A 16,044-nucleotide genomic window follows, 5' to 3' on the forward strand; every position below is an offset into this window, starting at 1 on the left:
AATTTCACAGGCTTACACTTTATCTGATACAGATATAGCTTTCTTCAACTCAATCAAGAAAATTAGAAGGCCAGACTTGGCCTTTCTATTATCAGTTTTTAAAAGTAATTTATAAAACACTACCAGAGTTAACATCATAATCTTCTTTCCATCCCCTGCAAATCACCATCAAGTGAACCCAGTTTTTCTTCGTTAAAATATTTTTATGTTTATTAAATGATTTCCATTTAACTAAGAGAAGCAGAATTTAACAAGTACATTTATAAAATTAACTTGCTTTGCATATTTTTCACATTTAATCTCTGTTTTGAACATTCATAGATAGGTTATATGATATTCAGGGTTAAAACTGAAGCGCTGTTCCTGAACGTGAAAAACTTCAGGTATTTTTTTTATTTGTTTGTTTTCTTAGAAGAGACTTTCCTTCATTCTTTTTGGATGGTCTACTTTCAATTGCACTATCAGGGAAGCTGCAGGTAGAAAAGTATTAAAGTGAATCTAAATGAAATGTATGTTTCCTATCCTCACAGAGCTTACAACATATACTGAGTGTGCAATTCCCATCCTTAGAGTAACACCTTCGCATGAAGACTTTTATTATAATGTGGACAACAGAAATGAAGTTCATTATGTTTCAATATTTAAAAATGTCAACTTTTTTGATGGGCATTTTCCTAAAATGTGTTGCTGATGTCCCTCTGTTCTTAGAGTTTGCAAAACATAATGACAAATATTATTTGGTATCATTACCAGCATGTAGTGTTGTGCCATTTAGTACAATAGCCTTCCCTTTAGTACAGAAGTTTTCCCTTCTGGCTCAGCTGGTAAAAATCTGTTGGCAATGTGGGAGACCTGGATTCAATCCCTGGATTTGGAAGAACCCAGGAGAAGGGAAAGGCTACCCACTTCATATTCTAGCCTGGAGAATTCCATGGACAGTATAGTCCATGGGGTCGCAAGGAGTCAGACACGACTGAGCGACTTCCACTTTCATTGGCCGTACAGGCTAACGAAACATGGATATAGGGATTTATGGATTTACTAACACACTTTTAATAGCTATGATTTAACTTTAAAATTTTCAGGTCTGTTTTTTAAATATATTTTCTTCTCCTCATGTTTCTAATAATATTTTACTTTTACTACTTTTAAACTGGTTTGTAAAGTAAGATTTAAAAGGCTTCAAAGTAAGCATCTGAGGGTCTCCACTAGGAATAATAATGATGACTTTGGACATATAATTTTGTCAACTTCATTGACAAATGAAGACCTAGATGCCTCTTGGTCTCAGTTGTCTTCTGTGAGACTGAAATTGTCCAGAGAATGACAGCTGGAGACGTGAATGTTATCAGATGCTCTGGTTTGCTAATGGTTTTATAGTGTCCCCAGATGGTTATAGTAAACTTCTATTTTCTTTAATATGAAATATTTCAAGATTTCTAAAAATACCAATTTTTACTTTTTAGCAGTATGTATATCCCAAGCAGATTATATAAAATACTGATATTTGTCTACTTATATAAGAACTTTTGTTAAAGAAATAAGACTTATGGAAATGAAAAAGAGGAGGTAACATCAAGAGTGAGAGAAGTCAGACTGAGCCCTGAAGACCTCCAACATTCTCAGGTAAAGACTCACCCAAGGAAACTGAGGTGGGAGAGAATGAGCAGTCACAGAAGTGAAGAGAGTGTCTCTAGAAGGAGAAGCTGAGACCATGCTTCTGAGAGGTGGGTAAGATGAAGACAAAAGAGTAATGACTGGATTTGGCAAAGCAGAGGTTTTTGGTGACTTAGTAAATGCAGTAATTTAAAGAGAGAGAGAGAAACCCAAATGGTCCAAGACCTCAAGGCAGTCAACAAAACAAAGGACACACATCCAGTGATCCCTAATTCCTACACCCTATCTGTAATTCCTACAGAATTTATTTAAGCAAGAATACCCTCCCAGAGGAAAAGCAGGCACACAGGTGAGGAGCTGCTGTCCTGGGTTCTCTGGCAACCTGTTTATGCCAAGATCGCTCAGTTATGTCCAACTCTTTGTAACCCCAGGGATTGTAGCTTGCCAGGCTCCTCTGTCCATGGGATTCTCCAGGCAAGAATACTGGAGTAGGTAACCATTCCCTTCTCCAGGGGATCTTTCCGACCCAGGGATCGAGCCTGGGTCTCCCACATTGCAGACAGATTCTCTACCTTCTGAGCAACCTGGGAAGCCCCAAGCTGGTTATGAGGGACATACAAATAAAAGGGTAGAATATTCTCTGGGAAGAGAGGGTTTGGGGTCATATTCCCTGATTTTCACCCCAGCTTCATCTTCCCAAGAGGAGGAAGTTTCATTGTCCTTATTTGGCTTAGCTGAGAAGTGTCATGGCTTCATGCAGGATGAGTACTTCTGCAAGGCTAATTTTATTGTAAGAGAGCACAGTGAGCACCATGTTACATTGCAGTGCAGGAGATTCCTGCCTTTCCCCACCTTTCTTTGTCTGCTTCCAGGAAGTTTTCTGTCAGTCTAGAGGTTTATGCATTTCTTTGTCTGCCCATGGACCCCCGCTGTTTAGAAGATGTGTGATTTCCTCCCACCTGGACCCTGTTCCTATTTCTCTGTTCATTCCTTGAGGCTTCCCAGGTGGCACGGAGTTAAGGAATCTGCCTGCCAATACAGGAGATGCCAAGAGACACAGGTTCAATTCCTGGGTCAGGAAGATACGCTGGAGAAGGAAATGCAACCCATTCCAGAATTCTTGCAGGGAAAATTCCATGGACAGAGGAGCCTGGCAGCCTACAGTAGTCCATGGGGTTGCAAAGAGTCTGACATAACTGAGCACACACATACACACACCTAGTTACCTGCCTGCTATAACAAAAGAACTATGCTTACTGCAGAGAATAAGCTGGTAAAACATGGCTTATACATACATACTGAGACTCAGAAGCAGCTTAGCTTCTGGAAAAAGTGACAGTGCTTCAGTGTAGGGGTCATCAAAAAGGAAATATGGAAGTATTAATAATAAATGGAAACAACAAAACAGAAGCACCTGCCAAAAGGGCATCCCAGGACCAGTAACTTGCAATTAACCCTCAAATCAAAGAGGTCAGATCCATCCAATTATTCCCCAGGCTATTTAAACAAAGAATCAGACAAAGCCTAGAATTGAGGCTTCAATATGTGACTGAGCAGGACTCTATGGGGCCTTCTGTGATAAAATCCCATTCACCTTCCATGTTCTATGTCTCTTTTTTTGTATGAAAACTTTAGTTTCTTAGGCCTCCCTTGAGTTGCAAAAGGCTGGCTCAAGAATTAATGTTTGAAAGAATGTGAACATGTAGCAAAAACAAAAACAAAATTAAGCAACAGACCAGTCATAGCAATCACAGAATCTTTAGTTCCTTCCTGAAGGACACAGATAACAGTGTCAGATGCACACTCCTGGGTTGTTTTGCAGATACTAAACCCCCATCAGATGGAAGAAATTAACTACATGATGACCATGAGCACGTGGTGCATAGACCAGCTGGGGGCTGATAAGTGATGTTAACTCCTGTGACACCCCCTGTTACCTCACCATCAACCAGAGAATTGTACAACTATATGATCGCATACCTTGCAACTCTCCCTCATCTTCCCTCACTGAAAGTCACTGGGGAGTTCAAGGCTTCTGAGCATTAGCTGCTTGTACTCATTTGATGCCTACAATAAATGCCACACTTTTCTTCACCGCAACCCAGTGTCAGTAAATTTGCTTTAACATGAGAGGGTGAAGTGAAGTGAAGTAAAAGTCACTCAGTCATGTTCAACTCTTTGCAACCCCATGGACTACATAGTCCACGGGATTCTCTAGGCCAGTAGCCAGAATACTGGAGTGGGTAGCCTTTCCCTTCTCCAGGGGATCTTCCCAACCCAAGGATTGAAGTCAGGTCTCCTGCATTGCAGGTGGATACTTTACCAGCTGAGCTATCAGGGATGCCCAACATGAGAGGGTAAGCTGACCCGAAGTCAGTCTGGCAAGAGCAGAGCCCTAGGGAGGCCATGTGTGGGTGCACGCATGCCCAGTTTCCAGTTGTAACTGGGCAACCCCATGGACACTAGTTGTAACTCTGCGATTCCATAGACAGTAACCCACCAGGCTTCTCTGTCCACGGAATTCCACGGTTAAGAATACTGCAGTGGGTTGCCATTTCCTACTCCAAGGAGGCCATGGGAGGCTAGTTAATGAACAGGAGCAATAGTTCTTTCTCCAAACTGCAGTTTGTCAAGCCGTTAGGCAAACTCATAGGAACTCACTATAGGAGGGAAGCTCTGTATAATTGGTTAGTTGAGCTCAGGATAACTCATGGCATGAAAAGTATAGCCAGTCCAATAGTGGAGACATGTACCATCTACACAGTGAACACCCCAACACCAGACCCCCCAGGTCCTCCAGACAAAACCCATTCAGACCAGAGGGATTTATCAGGGAGAAGACTGGCAGATTGACCTTACTGTCATGCCGACAGCACAGGGCAACTTCAAATATCTCTAGGTGCTTGTGGACATGTTTTCAAGGTGGGTAGAAAGCTCCCCACTAGAACTAAAATGGCAAACAAAGTCACTAAAGAGACATAATTCCCAGGTTTGGACTCCTAGGATCCTTATAAAGTGATAATGGTGTAGCATTAGCATCTCAAGTGACAAAGGTAATAACAAGGGCATAAAATGGACTTTTCACTAAGCCTGGAGACCCAATCATGAGGGAAAGTAGAGAGATCCAATCACACCTTAAAAGAAACCTTAGCCAAGCTATGCCAGGAGAAAATGTTAGGTTACTCCCACTTGCCCTGACCTGCATGCTGTTAGCCCCAAGAGATAAGTTAGAATCAAGTGTGTTTGAGCTCATGATAGACCCACTCCCTAAGCTAAGAGAAGGGACCCTTTAGTTCCCTTGAAGCGGGACAACTCAAGTGTGCCCTCCCTGTAGGAGAAACCAAGGTAACCAGGTGATGCCTGTACCTACTGACTTGCCTGCCGCTCCTTCCCGCCAGAGGACCAGGTGGCTCTGAAAACACGGAAAAGCAGCAGCCCTCAATCCCAGTCACTCCTGAGAGGAATGGACCCCACTTGGTGATGCCAACCACCCATCTGACCTGAAGTTGCAGGGGGTCACTCCGTGGGGACATCACACTCAAGTGAAGGGGACCTTGAGCCCTGTCCTTTGGAGAGACAACCTAGGTCAAAGATGACCTTGAATACTCATGTGAACCTCTCTCTGACATGAAGTTTCTCTTCCAAAACAAAAACAAAAACAAAAGTGTGTCCCCAAAGAGCAAATGACTGTGTTCAGAGGAGAGCTAGTGACCTTGGTTGGGAGAACAAATACAACACTGTTACCATAAAAAAGGGAACAGCCACCCTTGCAACAGTGACCAACCAGAACAGCCTTGGCTTCCAACTGTGATGCAAGCCCACTGCCTCCCAGACTGGGATGATCCTGGGGGACTGAGTTGCCCTTGATCACCTTTTCATGCCCAGGGAGGGGTCTGTGTATGAGGCTGAATGTGATGTTTTCACATGGATGCATGTGGTTTCATTGAAGAAGGTGCAGACGGACCACTGAGAGAACCACTGGGCTGCATATACCAGGCCACCTGATCCAGGGAACAATCTGAGGCCGGGGTGATGGGGCCACCAGAGTGCCCCTGGGCTTGTGCCTTTCCTGGGCCCCTGCATGACCCTCAGAATCTAGAAAAACAGACAGCAGTGCCTCAGAGACAGAGCAGTTAGGGCCAAGGCCTGGAAGCATCAGACACTTCCACACGCAACAGAAGTCCCACTCCTCCCCAAGGCCTGACGACCCCACACTAGGTAGGAAGCAGCTCCAGGAGCCGGGCCTATGCCTTCAGCACCCTCAGGATGAGGAGCAGGACGGGGACAGGAGAGGGGCATGTCACCCACAAAGCCCATCAACAGTTCCCGGGGAGGAAACATGAAATCTGCTCATAAAGTCTAACCTTTTTTTTTTCCTTTGTGCTGAGCTGAATTTCACTTGTTCACAGTGAATGTTGTGCAGAAGCCTGGAACCCAGACCTTCAGACCAGAGTTCCTGGTGCAAAATGGCCACACCTCAGCTCGGAGGGCTGTGTGCAGAGACATTGCACCCAGCACTGTGATCAGGAACTTCAAGCAGCAAAGTTGAGCTCTCCCTTGAGAACCTCACTCCCTCCCAGATGACAGCCCTGCTGTCATATAAATCATATAAATTTATATTTATACCATATAGATCATATAAACAGCCCTGCTGTTGTTGGGGAGAGCATGTGCTCTAGACCACAAGCTCCTACCTCTCATGCTTTAATGGGCATAAAGTTCCCCTATCATTCTCAATCAAATTTCTCCTTCTATGGGTGCAAGGGACACCTGGCAGAAGGACCCTTGCTGGAGTCTGACTCGGGAGTCTAGGTAACAGAACAGGAAGAAATCAAACCCGCTTCTGCCCAATAATGGAGTATGATTCTCCTAGAGACCTAGATAAGGGAGAAACACTGGACTAGCCAAGGAAACTATTTGATTCTTAAATACTAGTGTGATCTGCATCACTACTTTGAAAAGTGATGTTTAGCTTGGGAAATTCATTGTCCCTCCCACCCTCCACGCCACCCAGGTGAGGTTTGTAGGCCTTCTTGTTCTATCAGGTCAAAGACCTAACCTCTCAGAGTGGGATTCTTGAAGGAAATCCATTGTCTGGGAGAACCAGGCTCACACTAGAGCCAGAAGCCAACAACGTTGAGTATTTTCTCCTTCAGTCACACCCACCCTTCTGACCGGAGCCCCAAGAAACAACCCTATAACTCAAGTGAGTGATTTATCTTACTTTTTATTCTATATTTGAGTATAGCCAATCAACAATGTTGTGATAGTTGAGGTTCATGGCAAAGGGAATTAGCCATACATATACAGGTATCCATTCTCCTCCAAATTCCTCTCCCATCCAGGCTGCCACATAACATGGAGCAAAGTTCCCTGTGCAATACCATAGGTCCTTGTTCAACAGAATGATTTAGACTTGAGACTTGGAGACTGGTTTTAAGCATAGTTATGTATTTAAGGTGCTGCAGGGGCACTGGAAGCAGGCTTTCTCAACCTCAGCCCTACTGACATATAGGACTAGATAATTCTTTGTTGGTGGGGTGACCTGCTCAATTATTAACATGTTGTACATCTTAGTTCATTAACCTGGGGTGCTTCCAGCATTTAACACAATTCCTAAATACACACAATTTCACCCATAGATACTCCAGTACACACCTCTAAGAGATAAAGACTTGAGAAAGATAAACACAGTACCATTTCCATTTAATAATCACCTTAACATTAATATATATATATATACATTTGTCTATATATGTGTGTGTGTGTGTGTGTGTGTGTGTATATATATATATATATGTGTTCATGTTCAGTACTATGTCTCAAGAGCATCTTGAGAAACTTTGTCCGATGCCTGCTAAAATCTTAATATTAGGATTTCACTAGAGTTTTCCTCTGTTCCCTCAGTCATTGTGAGTATATGGATTTAATTTGGCATTACATTTCTTTACTTAAGAATCCAAGAGGTTGTCCCAGTGACCACTGCTTCCTTTTCTAAATCATTACAAACCATCAGTTTAATACTGCACTTTGGAATTTTACATGACAGCAGTTTCTGGAATGATTCATTTCTTCCCTTTGAAATACTTGGATAAAAAGATTCAATCTTATCTTGATACCACTCCTCCTCTTTCATCATTATTATATAATAACCTAATGAGATAATTTTCTGCCCAAGAACTGGAGTCAGAAATTAAAAATTATTTTGAGGAGAGGTAGGAACTTACCAAAGGCCTGGAGTGGTGGGAGGCGCTGCCACATAGAGGTCACAGCTGACAAAGATAACTTTTCCTCCCTATCACAGTTGTTAAGGGACCTGGTTTGGGTGAAAATGCTGTGATGTTTGCCTTCACTGCCTTTTACATGCCCACAGCCTAGTTTAAAAGCTGAGAGAAGAAAACAATCAACACATCAAGACCCTCTTGCCTTTTCCACCCTCACCCTCCTGCTTTGTCTTGAGTGAAGCCACTCGAATATCAAGAGATAAGCTTTTAAACGGCTGGCAAGTTAGCTGGAGAAAGATTCCACTTCTGAGACGGAACTCTGGAGAGCCCTGAATGGATGTGAGGGGAAGTCCAAGGGCTTCTCTTGGCCTCAGACCTTATTAACAGGAAGTTTGTACCTTTCCACCACCCTCTTAAATTTCACCCACCACTCACCCCCTGCCTCTGGGAACCACCAATCTGTTCTTTGTATCTATGAATTCGGTTTTGCTGAGGCTTTTGGTTTGTTTGTTTTCAATAAAATGTTTTAATCTTCAGACTTGGGTACAACAACCACAGTGTGGGGCCTGACTGCACAAACCACAGTGCTTAGAACTCAGGGCTCCCTGGACATTGATTGAGTTTCTCCTCCCAACATTCCTAAGGCCTTCACATATGTTAACAACACTATAGAGATTCTTACCACATTTGTTCATTAACTCATTCAACAGTCATTGGGGAGCTTTCCACATGTACAGGTCTGTGTCCACACCATGGTTAGTGTGGTGGGGACTGAGTGGGATGAGAGCCAGGACAGGAAAAAGCTGGGGACCAGCTGCTCTCCCCTTTGTGCAGGAAAGGCAGAAAAGGAGCCTGAACTGCCCCAGAACAATCGCAAAGAAGCCTGCACAGACAGATGCTCTCCTGTAGACCCCGCACGTACTGGCCCCACAAGCAGGGGGAGCACCTGGGAGCATCCTAGTGATGCAGACCCTAGGCCCACATGGACCTCCTGAGTGAATCTGCAGGTTAACAGTGTCCCCAGGTGACCTGTTCGCAGGATCAAAGATGTAAAGCGCTGACCCCAGCTACAGATAGACCTATGGACAGATGGAAGAGAAAAATATGTGAGTAGTTAGGAGGGCCTCTTGGAGGAGGCCTCTAGCAATGAAAGAAGCTGCAACTTATGAAGAAATGAGCTCTTTTGCCTTCAAGAGTGGTTCTCACTTGGCTGCAGGGTGGAATCACCTGTGGGTCTTAAAAAATGTTGACTCCTGCCTCCCCTTCCCCAAGATTCTGATTTAACTGAGATAAGCAACCATGCTCATAATTATCTACCTCAATAGGTGGAAGCTAAGATATAATATCTGTTTCACAGAGTTTTTTTTTTTATCTAGTCTTCAAAATTTAATATTAAAAATGTTTTTCATGTAGTGTCCTCCAAAATTAAATATAATTAGCTTTTGGATCAAGCAGTGTTTTGGAATACCTGAAATTCTACCTATTGGGGTGGATAATTGTGAGTTGGTTTATGAGCATGGTTGCTGAGGGAAAGAGTGATTTTAGTTAGAATTGTCCAATGTAAGCTTTCTGTAAAACATTCTAAGTGTATCAAAGTCTTAATCTTGTTTCTTCCAGAGCTTGTGCTCCTCCCTCTGTGCTTATGTCATTTTAACTACATGTGAAGGAAGAACAGTTTAGGCCATTGGATGAGGACCTTCTAAATACACCTTCTACAGTCTCCAACCTACCTTTGCTGTTGTTGTTGTTCAGTTGCTCAGTTGTGTCCAACTCTTTGCGACCCCATGGACTGAAGAACTACAGGCTTCCATGTTCTTCACCATCTCCTGGAGTTTACTCAAACTCATGTCTATTGAGTTGGTAAGGCCATACAACCATCTCCTCATCTGTCATCCCCTTCTCCTCCTGCCTTCAGTCTTTCCCAGCATCAGGGTCTTTCTAATGTGTCAGCTCTTCAGGTCAGGTGGCCAACCTATCTTTATCCACACCTTTTCTGCTCCCCTCTCCTGGTTTTTAAGAATCACCAAGGTCAATGATTCCACCCTGTGTCTTTGGGTGCTCTTAGTCAATCCATCAACCCAACCATCATCCATCATCCAAAGCAATGGTTCAAGGGCAGGAATTATATTCATTTTCCAGATGAAGAAGCTAAGATTCAGAGGTTGAGACACAAGGCAAGTAACTAAGGTGACCATAGCCCATTTTGTCAAGGACGATACCAGTGTATTGTTCTGGCATCTTTCCTTTCACTCTCAAGTGTCCCACTCTGGACAGTACATTCTTTGGGCACTCACATTTCTAGCGTGTGGCAGAGAAAGAACTGGCATGCAGATTAGTATGACTGACTCCAAAAGCGGGGCTTTGTGTTATCCCAGGCTACCTCTTAACATTTTAGAATTATAATGTTTAGAAGGAAGGTTTGTTCTTTGTCATCATTCATTCAGAAAACATTTACTGAGCAGCTCTTATGTGACAGACACTGTGCTGGAGGATGTAACTAAAAAGTGAATAGGATCCAGTTCCAAGTCTTGAGAAGCTCATGATTTACCAAGGAAAGAGAGCACCTATGAGAGAAATATGAGTTACCTAGGATGAGGACTGATCTTTCTAGAAGAAATAACAACTGGTGTGATCCTAGAGAATGAGACTACCTCCCCTACATGGGGCTCCTGCTCTTTTTCACACCACAGGGCACTGAGGAGAATCACCAAGTCATCATTCTGACTTACACATCAGTCACCAAGAGTTTCCCCCACAGTGCATACTCATCACCTACCTCTGGAGCTGTGACACATGCTGTGAGGACCTGGAGATGTGCTGTCCTGACCTCCCTTCAAGGACTCTTCCCCTAGTTTCTGGAAGTGCTTCCAGTGGGCAATCTTCAGCCTTCAGAGCTTCTGGGGGGCAGCCTGTGTGCAATGACCCATCCAGGTGGAGGAATAAAAGCCTGGCCAGTGGACCTGTCAGGACAACCCTGAAGGGCCATCTTCACTCCAGAGCCTTCGTAAGGTCAGCCAAGGTCATCTGGCCCATGGTCCAGCTTGGTTTTTTCCCTTTGCTCGCTCCAGTTTCTTCACTCTTAATTCCACAAGTGCCAATCCCAATGGCACCCCTAACAAACATCCCAACACTGAACTCCATCTGAGTCCATATCCCAAAGAACCAACCAGTAACATACATCAAAAACATTCCAGAATTTGGGAATGATTTTTATTTGAAAACTTCTGGTTATACATATAACATTTTAAAATAGATAGAAATAGAAAATAAAATAGAAATAAATAGAAATATATAATAGAAAATAAAAATGGAAACAAAGACGTTGTGTGTCAATATTTTAAACCCTTGCTTTAAAATCCTCACTCTAATGTTTTCTAACCAAAATGAAATTGTTATATATTAATATCAAAAGAAAACTATTACATTGAACCATAAGAAACTGCTATTTTTATGGGCTAAAAAAAGGTTGACTGTTAGCAATTTTACATGGCTAATATAATAGAAAAATAGCTGTCACCATTTGGAGTTTAGAGAACATTACACTGATGAATAACTCATGAGTGAAATATATAATTAACGAATCAAATTAAAAATTGGAAAATGCATAACACTATGATTATTGATCAGTGCTCAGTAGCAAAATTTGTAGGCTGCAGCTAAAGTGGGCCATTAGGTGGAATAAAAAAGTAGGTTTTATGTACTTGCATTAGGGGAAAAAAAAGTTTAAAAATTAATCTATTTCCAATATAAGAATTTAGAGAAAAAACTCAAATGAAAAAAAGCTGAAGGAATGGAAGAATATGATGAGCTAGAAAACAAAAAATCAGAAAGGATCAATCAAGCACAGAATTTGATTCTTTGAAAATTAATAGGAAAAAATCAAGCAAGATTATTCAAGAAAAAAACAAGGCTCAAAGAAAATTAAAAACCAAAATAGAACCCAATTATAACTCCTGCAGATATTAAACATACAAGATTTTATGAATAATTTTAAGCCAATCAAGCTGAAAACTCACATGAAATAGATTAATTCATAGAGAAATGAAACTTACCAAAACTGACTGTAGAAATAATAAGCTGAATGGTCTAAAATAATCACTAAAAATGAACTAGATGGTGATGGTTTCATGACACTGTGAATGTGGCTAATGCCACTGAACTGTATGTTAAAAAGGTTATCATAGAAAATTTTATGTTATAAATTAAAAAAGTGTAAAATATAGAATACAATACAATTCTCCATCTAGAAGACAGTGATCACCTAGAAGGGTTCCTATTTTGAGGAAGCATATTTTCTCTTCCTTGTGTTTTAGAACATATAATTAAATATTATCTTTATGTATTTTAAACCATGTATCTTAAATTTGGGCAGAGGATACCTCTCTTTCCTATCTCACATAAACTAAAGTGTATTTTTTTGTTTTTTCTCTGTACTATTTTAATCAGAGATATTTGGGTGCAATAATGGATCCTAGCACTGTTAAAGAAAGTGGTAAAACAAATGGTGACTTCACATGGTCTTCAAGTAAACAAAACTCCTGATAAAATTGGAAAGTAATATGTAATTTTAGGAACAGTAAAAGACATCTGTGACAACTTTTTTTTATATCTTATAAAATGAGTTTTAGTTCTGGAGTCTCTCAAGACACTAAACCTGGTAGACAGCTTTTACTTGTAGCCTTCACCTCTGCTTTGGATAGGAAAAGTTAGTATAAAATATAAATAAAAATAGTAAATCATTTTGTTAGAGGTTGAAATCATTGGGTAAAACTGGAGAAAACAAATCCAAATTAACATCTATGTGTAAATATTTGGGACTGGTGTTAAAAAAAAGTATAATATAGTTTTTGCAGTGCAAAAACTATTGGAAAAACACCTTTGGATTGGACTTGACTTTATGGTAGAACCACAGCGCTGACTCAACAATCATTAAGGCTGAGGGCTGTCCATTGGAAGTGTTCATAACCATATGACCACTGTGAGTAACATCTGGTTATTTCTTTTCGGTGTGTGCCTGAAGGGGAAAAAGGACAAATTAAATTTAAAAAAAATGTTTTAAGCATTTTAAAGTCCTCCTTTCTAAGGCAACGCATTTGGAATACATGTGGAAGATGTCCACATCTTCATATTAAACAATCACATAACTACTGGAGGCACAATTTAAAAATGCAGGGATGTGCTTTTTCTATGGAGGAAGTAATCCCATTAGAATCCTCAGTGGGGCTGGGCTTAATGCCAAACAACCTGTAGATTCACTAGAGTTCTGATCATTCTAATTCACAGATATGCTTTGCTACTATAGTAAATTAAAAAGCAAAATCATTTTACTGAGTCAAAACCTGGAGATAAATTAAAAATAGGGTAACAAAGAAGCTAAGGAAACCCAGCGTCTGCACAAGGGTTTCTCAATTTCACACATAAAATTAGGACAATAAATCTATATGTTAATATTCAGTTATAAAGAAAGCTGAGCACCGAAGAACTGATGCTTTTGAACTGTGGTGTTGAAGAAAACTCTTAAGAGTCCCTTGGATTGCAAGGGGATCCAACCAGTCCATCCTAAAGGAGATCAGTCCTGGGTGTTCATTGGAAGGACTGATGTTGAAGCTGAAACTTCAATACTTTGGCCACCTGATGGGAAGAGTTGACTTATTTGAAAAGACCCTGATGCTGGGAAAGATTGAGGGCAGGAGGAGAAGGGGACGACAGAGGATGAGATGGTTGGATGGCATCACTGACTCGATGGACATGAGTTTGGGTGGACGCCGGGAGTTGGTGATGGACAGGGAGGCCTGGCGTGCTGTGGTTCATGGGGTCGCAGAGACTTGGACACAACTGAGCGACTGAACTGAACTGAACTCAACTCAATATTCAGTTGTAATCCCTGTATTTTATAAACTTTGATTGACAAGCATTGAAATTTTGGCATGCTGCTGCTAAGTCACTTCAGTCGTGTCCGACTCTGTGCGACCCCATAGATGGCAGCCCACCAGGCTCCCCCGTCCCTGGGATTCTCCAGGCAAGAACACTAGAGTGGGTTGCCATTTCCTTCTCCAATGTGTGAAAGTGAAAAGTGAAAGTGAAGTCGCTCAGTCGTGTCTGACTCTTAGCAACCCCATGGAGCGCAGCCTACCAGGCTCCTCCATCCATGGGATTTTCCAGGCAAGAGTACTGGAGTGGATTGCCATTGCCTTCTCTGAATATATATATATATATACACACACATACACACACACACACACACATATATATGAAATATCCTGGCATTCAATTTGTGTGGCAAAGCCATTAGAGGGCCTATAGAAATGTGATCTGTGAATAGTTGGTCCCAAGAATGAAAGGAGAATCTAAAGCTTTAACAATGACTCAACCAAGCAACTTCTCTAAAATGTAAGATTATACCAAAATAGGACAGTTCTTTGCCAGCTTGATTTTTTTAATTCTACCAATTTCTAGCTGAACTGGAAGAGAAACAGGCTTTCTGATGAATGTATAATCAGAACACAAAGGAAATGAAATGCTGTCAAGTTTCACTGTTCCACAATCATCACTTTTGAGTAGCTGTATTGTATCTCAGTTTCTTGACAGATGCAGAAAACAAAATGAAATAATGCCAAGATTTGTCAGCTCTTATCTCTAAAAGTGTCTGGGTGAAGAAAAGACTTCAAAAGTAATTTATTCCCCAAAAAAGAATGTGAAAACTTTTGTCTTTAAAGCAGAAAATGTACCATTTATGCAAGACTCATTCTTGTCATATGATTCCAGATCTACTTTATAAAAGATGACTCCAAGTCCATTTGTGGATGCTGTCAACAAAGTTATGAGAGATAATGGACTTCACACATGTACACAAAAGTTCTGAGATCCCTATCTTCATATTAAGTGTACTTTTTTTTTTTCCTCTTGTTGCTTGCATACTTGCTACCCCCAAACCAGCACTGCATATGAAATGCTATATATTAAAGGACCACTTAAGGAGAAGAATAAAATTCTCCAAAAGAACTTGGACTCCACTAGGTGAAATCTGAGACTATTTTGATTCAAAATGCAAAGATTTAAAAGTCAGACTTTTGGGGGCTAATTGCATATCATCTCCCTCCTCCATTTTTTTAAGCTAGCCATGCTTGTATGGTTATATATTATGCAGACTCTTGGTGAAACTAAAAACTGTCAAAAGAACACATGGAAATGAAATTCATTTTCTACTTCTTGACAGTCCTCCCAAACTTAGCTGGCTCCTTTCCCTATAGCCCTTCTCAACATAATTTTTTACTTTTAAAATGTTATTAGCAGAAACTTTTAAACAAAATGATCTTCATTTCATGGTCTAAAATACTTGAAACTATATAATGAAAACAAGCTTCCTGTGTATAAAATCCTTGATTTGATCTTCCTCTCTCCCATCGGTTGTCCTGGTGTAGACCACACTCTGGCTGACAGCAGGAGTGAGAGAAGGCATCTTTTCCAAGAGTAGGTTATGAAGGGAGTTGAGGTGACTGAACACTTGTTAGCAGCAGCCTTGTGGATGGACTGAGCCTGGGAGGGAGAAGCCCAGTCTCACCACTCTCTCCTGGCACCACTGCTGACCCTGGAAAGATCCCTTAAGCTCACTCTGCACCAGCTGCCTCATTTGTGAAGTAAGACAGTGACTCATAGGAACTAAGTGATGGCTACAAACTGCAGGTTAGAAACAGGCTGAGCTAAGTGTTGGGTGTGATTACCATGCTGCTCAGAGATGTGGCCCCTTAGTCCACAGAAAGTAGCAATATCACATGATTTATGGGATGAAAGCAAAACACCTGGGGGGCTCTTTTGTTAATCATTTGATTTTATCTTTACAGAAGCCCAGAGTAGAAGTTAAGACACAATTAATTCACTTAATATGGTAAAAGATTACTAACACTTTCTAACCTGTGACTTTAAGAAGTCATTTAGGCTCTCCTACCTCAGGTTCTCCATCTAAAGGATAATACTGCCAGCTCAGCATGGTTGTGAAGATTAAAAGAGATGATGTCAAAAAAGTTAAATTTCAAGGCAAGCAGAACAAAAAATCAATGAGTATTGGGTTTCTTGAGTCATTAATGATTAAAGAAATCCAGTTCAAAACTACAATGAGGTTCTCACACTGGTCAGAATGGGCAGCATTTAGAAGTCTACAAATAATAAATGCTGAAGAGGGTATGGAAAAAAAAGGTACATCCTT

General features: G+C 41.2%; 1 protein-coding gene across 3 annotated transcripts in view; it reads right to left on the reverse strand.

Moving 5' to 3' along the window:
* Nucleotides 1-11,037: 11,037 nt before the first annotated feature.
* The window catches only part of LOC133049412 (ATP-binding cassette sub-family C member 4-like), a 193,316-nt gene continuing 188,309 nt past the window's right edge, over nt 11,038-16,044 (reverse strand). For 2 of the 3 annotated variants that reach the window (XM_061133401.1, XM_061133402.1), the window contains exons 31-32: nt 14,570-14,647; nt 11,038-12,855 (exon numbers count right to left, since the gene is read on the reverse strand). In XM_061133401.1, the coding sequence (XP_060989384.1) occupies nt 14,609-14,647 (39 nt within the window). In that variant the 3' untranslated portion in view covers nt 11,038-12,855; nt 14,570-14,608. The remainder of the gene's footprint in view (nt 12,856-14,569; nt 14,648-16,044) is intronic. The other variant, XM_061133403.1, reaches the window with a different exon arrangement.

Source organism: Dama dama, chromosome 30 (genome assembly GCF_033118175.1).
Source record: "Dama dama isolate Ldn47 chromosome 30, ASM3311817v1, whole genome shotgun sequence".
NCBI classification, from domain to species: Eukaryota; Metazoa; Chordata; class Mammalia; order Artiodactyla; family Cervidae; genus Dama; species Dama dama.